Here is a 7,237-nt window from a genome sequence, read left to right on the forward strand (position 1 = left end):
GGTTAGGAGGCTGCAGGAGTAATCCAGATGAGCAGCAATGGGAAGCTGGTGTGAAATTGGAGCAGAATGGTCTGCGGTCATCTGGAAAGAGGGGGAATGAAAATGATTCTGGCGCTCTTACTCCAAGATTAGGTGGAGAAAGGCCATGGAAGCAGGGACAGCCATATCCCTGTGGTGTCCAATTCGCTGATCTACCTGGTGCTGGGTTTCCTGATGTCTTCCCAGGGGCCCCCATTCATCCTTTATCCTAGGGCAGCAGGTGGAGGCCCAAGGGGTAGGAGGCTGCTAAGAAGACCCAGGATGAGACAGAGGGGAGGAGAAAAGGAAGTTGGGTCAGAGTGTGGATATGGTGGGGTTCCAGGGAAAGTAACATTTGGAACTTCCTCAGAGTCTGGAAATTCCAGTGTCTCTGGATCCACCCAAGACTCCCAAATTCTGAGATGTTCAACCTCTGGGGCCCAGTTCTTAGAAGTCATGGGATACTTCTAGGGGCTGTGAGTCTATATCTGAAGGACACCATCCCCTGACAAGTCCCTAGGATTCATGACAGTCCCTAACGTCAGGGTGCACTTCCCATGAGTTGGCCCAATGCCCATGATCCCTGAGATTGGGATCCTCACACTAACCCTGGAGGCTGGCAGCTTATGTACCCATATGGTACCCAGGAAGACTCCCAGGGCTTAAGGAACTTGCTCAAATTCATATAGTTAAGACGAGGCAGAAGAAGGATTGGAATCAAGATTTGGCTGACATTAGAGTCTGTGCTTTTGACTCCTGAACTATATTTAAGCCTCTTGACCGGAAGCTTTGTGGGGAACTTGCTTGTGGTTGGGGTGGCTGCCCCCGTCTTATATCAAGTGATGGGAAAGGGTAGTGCTGATGTCAATTGTTGCCGTGGTGATACAGCAAACGTTTCTCTCTGTCTCCATAGTAACTTGGGGGTCCATCTGTGTACTTAGCCCCCTCCTTCTAAAATGGGGCTCTTTAAGGAGGGGCTGGCTAGTACGGTGTCTGAGAGAGAAGTCAGGGAAGACAGTGATTCAACCATCCTTTTTTTCCCTGGGCCCCTGCTCATTCCTCAGGTCCAGACAATAAGGCTGGGATCTGGGAGTTCAGCTTTGGCGTCTGGGAACAGCTTTACTCTATTAGGTGAGGGAGGCAACTCTGTTTTTACCACTTGGGGGTTCCCCTGGAAATTCCCCCTACCAAGTTCCCAGGCTCCTGAGCGGAACTGCTGGGAAGTTGGCAGAGAGAGGCAAGAGGGATTCCCCAGTCCCTTCTTCAGGCTGGTCATCACCCAGCCCCTGGGGACAAGGCTGGCAAGCTCTCTGTTGCCCCTTGAGGCCAAATGTAGGAGCAGCAGCAACAGGCTCTAGTTCCTTGAGCGCCAGCTGCGCCAGAGATACCTTCCTGGTGCTATACTCACATGACTTACTGAAACCTTCCACCAGGTGTCATTAATGTCATTTCACAGATTTGGAAATGGAGATTCAGAGAGGCTAAGTAACTAGCCCAAGTTTGCACAGCTTGTAAATGCCAGTCAGGACTAAAATCCAAGACTAGAATTTAGGCTCCAGCAGGAAAGAAGAAAAAGCAACCGAGAACAGAATGGAAAAGAAGGTGAGAAACAGGAGAGAGAAGCAATTTAGATTGGAGCCTGTCATGCTCCCTGTAGCCTACAGAACAAAGTTCAAACTCAACGCCTTGACCCAGCTTCTCTTCTGTGAACTCATCCCTGGATCCCCTGAATTCTGAGCTCTGCAAGAACAAGGGATTAGATTCAGGCTTGAGCTCTCAGCACCTGGTGTGGCCCAGGTAGGTACTGGTGAAAGTTGACTGAGCTGAATTTCTTGAACTCGCCCTCCACTTTTCTGCCTCCAGCCTTTGCCCACAGTGTTCCTTCCACCTGGAATGTCTTACTCATGGACATTCTAGACCTAACTAGACTCAGGGTCTGGCCCCTTGGCGAGGTATATGTCTGCAGTGTCTAGAATCTTTGCATCCCTCATTATCCAAGCAACATCAGAGGAGGCAATAAAACTTTTTTTCAAGGAAAGGAGGGTTGAGAAGATAGCACAAAGGAAGGAAGAAAGGTGAAAGAAAGGAGGAATGGGAAAGATTCAGCATTTTGGGGTTGGCAAGGTCCAGAGAGATTAGCTGGTCCCCGCCCACAACTTTTTTCCCCCCCTAACCATTGAGGAAAGATTCCCTGAGGGAAGGGACTTGCCAGAGTGAGGCCTCCCAGTAAATCATGTGAGTTCTATGATTTCTATGTGAGTTCTATGAGGGTCAAGTTCACCATTGAATCCCCAGTGTTCTGCACAGGCCTGGTAGACCTGTATTGTCTGTGCCAGGGACAAAGTCTGAACTAGAACCCAGAGGCCTGACACCTGGTCACACTGCCCAAGGCTCCTCATTGCCATGGGACAGGGTTGTCATCCTGGCCCCTGTCACTCTTTACCCCTTCTTTTCAGGCTTCTTTTTCTCCCAGGCATAATCAATCTTCCAATCTTTGTAGAAGCTGTCCATTACTGTCTGGTGATGCTGTCAATTGCCTGGTTGTGCTTACACCTCAAAGGAAGGCTTACTTAGGGCCCAGACTGGTCAATTATAATCCCCCATCTCCTTGACAATGGTGATTGGCCCAAGGAGTGTACACATGATTTAAGAAGGGCCAATCGCTGCCCTTTCAAGGGTAGGCATACAGAGAGTGGGAGAAAACACCTCTCCCTTCTTGGGATTTCTGAGCTGCTGGCAATCCTGATGCCTCCGCAGGAGATAATCAGGAATTGAGAGAGGAACAAGGGGCAGTCCTGGTGGGGTTGACTCCTTTGTTCAGTCCCAATAGGTGCCCTGATTCCTACAGTTCTTTCTTAAATCGGTAGCTCATATCCTTTCCAGCCACTTGAAACAATCCTTTTTTTTTGTTTAAGTTAACTTCAGGTGCTCTCAATGGCTAGACCATATCAATAATAGAGCCCAGTAATTTTTTCTCTCTAAAATGACAATGGCCTCCTAAGGAGGGTGAATACTGTTTACAAGGAATGAGGTCATTTTTCTGCAGAACAGCATCATGGGTTGTTAGGTTGACTAGGGGCTACATTAAGTTTGGTGGGGATGGAAACAGCTGGATTATTCCACTTAATAGAAGAACGGAGAGTCTGTGAGGGGTTCTCCAGGCAGTAAGGGTGGAGGAGAAGAGGAGTGAAGGAGGAGAGGGAAGCCAGCACGAGGGCCTAAAGCCAGGGGTTATTCTAGTGGAGGGACAAGCTAGGTGTGGAGGGGCTCTCAAAGAGACAGGATGTTTTGAAGGACCAGGGGCTGAATGGTCATCTGAAGTCCTTGCTTTGAAGCAGACCTTTTGGCAAACATCTTCTCCTGTATAAGCCTACATTTGGCACTGCCTAGGAGAGTGTTTTGTTTAGATGTCTAGAAGTCACCTTTCAGATAACCATGGGATTTTGAAGTGCTCTAGGGACAGCTTGGCCTTCTACCCTAGGTAAATTAGGTAAGGAAAATTGAGTCAATTGCACTTAGATCTCAGGCGACAGGAGATTGAACCAGATCTTTGGCTTACATATATTTTTTTTCCAATATTAAATAATCCAGGTTCATTAAAGCAAAATTGGAAAGTGAAAAATACTTATTCAGCCTCAGTACTACACTTTAAGGCAAGTTTGTGCCAGAGGCTGGTCCTATGGATGGCTTTTAAGTCTGAGGACATTAAGTCTGAGAACATTGGAGGGTATGAGCATCATTTATCTGTTGGGGGACCCCAGGCAAGGCACTCAAGGCTCAGTTCCCTCACTTGTAAAATAGGAATTTGAAATCAAAGTTTTTGAAATGACTTCTCGAATTTTTTTTCTGGTTCTACCAGTTCTGGAAGAAACCAAGGTCAAGATGGACAGGGTACTCCCCCACCCCAACTCTTCCAGCAAAACCAAAGGTGCCCAGGGTCACAAATCAGCAGGTAGCAAAACGTAATGCCATCTTGGGAGAATTAAATGAGCCTGGAGTGGGTGGTCATTCTCTACTCTAATTTGCCTGCCGATCCCCTCCAATCCCGAGCTTCTCTAGGCCCCGGGAGTCCAGCACAATAATGTGACTTTCACTGGAGGCTGTGGGAAGAGATGGGAGAGAGAGAAGGATGAACACAAAGGCCCCGAGAGGAAAGGGTGCTGGAGAAGGGGGTCATGACTAGCAAATAATGGGGGAGAGGTATACGCCTGGCCAGAAGAAAGTGGGCCGGAAAAGATGAGTTCCTGGGGCTGGGAGGATTCAGAGGAGGCGGCAGACATAGGGAAGGCACTGTGGGATGGTGCGGAGCAGTCAGCGGGCCCGATACGACAGGAAAGACATACACGGCCAGACCGGAGTGGAAAGAACAGTTTATGCTGTGCTTTATTAAAATGTGCATCATTCTTTTATTTTAAAATGTGCATCACTGTCTCGTGTTCGGCGCGCGCGACGTGCTCAGGCGCACTCAGGTGGCGCGGGCCCGGGGGCTCCCGCCCATAGCCAGGTAGACGTCGATGGGCACGTGCAGCAGCGTCAGGCAGTGGCAGCCAGGGCAGCGTCGAAGCGGCCTGGGGGAAAAGCAGTGCGACAGGGGGCGCTGTTGAGGTCTTATCCGTGGAGTGCACCAGGAGTCTCGGAGGTTCCGGCGAGGATGTGGGCCCTCATCTGGGGCCAGGGTGGATGGGACTGGGGCCAGAAAGTGGGAGGACGACGACCTGGGAGCGCAGGAGGGGCCGCAGGCTTACCTGACCGGGTTGTGCTCCGTAGCTACTGGCTCTGGGCTGTCCTGGGACTCGGGAGCGGCGGCAAGGCCAGGGGAGTCGCCCGCCTCAATGGGGAATCTCCGACCCTGATGGGGCTCCTGGGCACTCATGTCCAGGCCCCGGGTCGCTCTGCGCCAGGAGGGGCGGGGCAGGGCCGTCAGGCCGCTCCCAGACCGCCGGGCGCACTCACCCTGCGCCCGCCCCCTGGGCCGTGCTCACCTGCCGGAGGCCAAGGCCAGTCCCAGGCTGGAAGCGGCTGCCTGAGCCCTGGCCGTGGGAGGACGCTCAGGTCCAGGCGGAGACGGGCAGGTGTCTGCGGCGCGTGTGGGCCCGGGTGTCCACGGGGAAGGCTGCATTGTGACCTGGGCCTTGGCGTGCTGACCTCACAGAACTCGTTCCTCCCTCCAGGGAACCCTTCCGCCACCCGACACCTAGTGCGGCAGTGCGCACGGAGACCGAGGGCTCCCGCCATGGCGCCTTGCGACTGGATGGCACAGACCTCCAGCAGCCCAATGGGGGCGCAGCGGCGACAGCAACCAGCTGGGAGGAGGCCTCGGCGAGGAGCCTGGCATTTTAGGAAGCTTTGGAACCCCTGAGCGTCCGTCCACACCAGGCTGGGCTGCAACTCACTCACTGCCTGGCTGGAGGGTGGGAGCGCGGCGATGACTTAATCGGTGCTAGGTTTGGTGGTGCTGTTGCTGAGGGTAGGCCATTTTGGCCAAGGGTCACACAATATTTACATCACAATTGGGCTGGAGTTGTAAAATGTCTGGTCCTCTACCTCCCCACCACCTGCGGCTGCTGTGCCCTGCGGAGAATGTTCTAGCGCTGGGGGCTGCTGTGGGTGAAGTCCTTGGGGGGAAAAGGTCCGGGCCAAGGGCGATGGTGGAGTAGAGCTGCCTCACAGAGGCAGCATGAGCTGAGAGGGTGATAGGAAGGAAGCGCTACGCAGCATGGAGGACTTTCTGCTCTCCAATGGGTACCAGCTGGGCAAGACCATTGGGGAAGGGACCTACTCAAAAGTCAAAGAAGCATTTTCCAAAAAACACCAAAGAAAGGTGGCAATTAAAATTATAGACAAGATGGGAGGGCCAGAAGGTGAGCAGGGGCCCCTTTGGAGGAAGGGAGGGCTGGTTTAGGTGGGTGGGGGGCTTCCTCCTCCCTTTAGTCTGGAACCAAGAGAGACAGTGGCTCTGGAGTAGGTCATTGGGGAACAGAGGGATGCTGGGAATCCAGGAACATCAGACCCTCCAAAACCAAGATTAAAGTGGCAGGTGAAGGGTCCTCAGAGGCAGAAGCTGGTGTGGAGGCAGGTAGAGATGGGTGTGGGCTCATGGAAAGAACTGTTGGTCACGAAGCAGGGGTGAGGAGCTGGTTACCCCACTGCAGGCAAATCAGGCCTTAAAGCTGAGATTCAATGGCTTTGTCTAACAGTCCCTCAAGTACTTGGATACCTAAGGGCTCACAGGCTGCTCACAACAGTCCCTGAGGTTGGAAGGGAGTGGTTCCTTTGAATATGTTAACTACAAAAGTAAGGTGAATATTCTTTGCACTGTCCAAGCACCTAGACATCTAAGACTGTTAAAAAGAATTTCACATTGTGATTAGTAGGCACCAGACCCAGCCAGACATGGTGGAGAGGCATGCAGATGTTGGAAGGCAAAAGACAGGAGGCAGGAGTTTGGACTTTCTGGACTTGACACCCTATCTCTTTGTCCTTTGTTTCCTCAGAATTTATCCAGAGATTCCTACCTCGGGAGCTCCAGATTGTCCGTACCCTGGACCACAAGAACATCATCCAGGTGTATGAGATGCTGGAGTCTGCTGATGGTAAAATCTACCTGGTGATGGAGCTGGCTGAGGGAGGGGATGTCTTTGACTGTGTGCTGAACGGGGGACCACTGCCCGAGAGCCAGGCAAAAGCACTCTTCCGTCAGATGGTTGAGGCCATCCGCTACTGCCATGGCTGTGGTGTGGCCCACCGCGATCTCAAGTGTGAGAATGCCTTGTTGCAGGGCTTCAACCTGAAGCTGACTGACTTTGGCTTTGCCAAGGTGTTGCCCAAATCACGCCGGGAGCTGAGCCAGACCTTCTGCGGCAGCACAGCCTATGCCGCCCCGGAGGTGCTGCAGGGTATTCCTCACGACAGCAAGAAGGGTGATGTCTGGAGCATGGGCGTCGTCCTCTATGTCATGCTCTGCGCCAGCCTACCTTTTGATGACACAGACATTCCCAAGATGCTGTGGCAGCAGCAGAAGGGGGTGTCCTTCCCCACCCATCTGGGCATCTCGGCCGAATGCCAGGACTTGCTGAAGCAGCTCCTGGAACCAGACATGATCCTCCGGCCTTCAATCGAAGAAATTAGTTGGCATCCATGGCTAGCAAGCACTTCATAAAAGCAATGGCAAGTCCTCCCCAATAAAACGGGGGGAGAAAGAAACCCCAAATCCGCTTCT

General features: G+C 52.5%; 2 protein-coding genes across 2 annotated transcripts; one reads left to right on the top strand and one right to left on the bottom strand.

Moving 5' to 3' along the window:
• Positions 1–4,455: 4,455 nt before the first annotated feature.
• FAM229A (family with sequence similarity 229 member A) lies at positions 4,456–5,137 on the bottom strand. Its single transcript, XM_054571905.1, has 3 exons — positions 5,001–5,137; positions 4,764–4,910; positions 4,456–4,586 (listed from the first exon to the last, which is right to left on the bottom strand). The coding sequence occupies exons 1-3, from the start codon at positions 5,135–5,137 to the stop codon at positions 4,484–4,486; spliced, it is 387 nt and encodes a 128-aa protein (XP_054427880.1). The 3' UTR covers positions 4,456–4,483.
• A 502-nt stretch (positions 5,138–5,639) lies between these two features.
• TSSK3 (testis specific serine kinase 3) lies at positions 5,640–7,177 on the top strand. Its single transcript, XM_054571908.1, has 2 exons — positions 5,640–5,879; positions 6,513–7,177. Exons 1-2 carry the CDS (start codon positions 5,735–5,737, stop codon positions 7,175–7,177), a joined length of 810 nt encoding a protein of 269 aa, XP_054427883.1. The 5' UTR covers positions 5,640–5,734.
• The last annotated feature ends 60 nt before the right edge of the window (positions 7,178–7,237 follow it).

Source organism: Pteronotus mesoamericanus, unplaced genomic scaffold (assembly GCF_021234165.1).
Source record: "Pteronotus mesoamericanus isolate MK-2021 breed Mesoamerican mustached bat unplaced genomic scaffold, CSHL_Meso_final contig_221, whole genome shotgun sequence".
Lineage (NCBI taxonomy): Eukaryota > Metazoa > Chordata > Mammalia > Chiroptera > Mormoopidae > Pteronotus > Pteronotus mesoamericanus.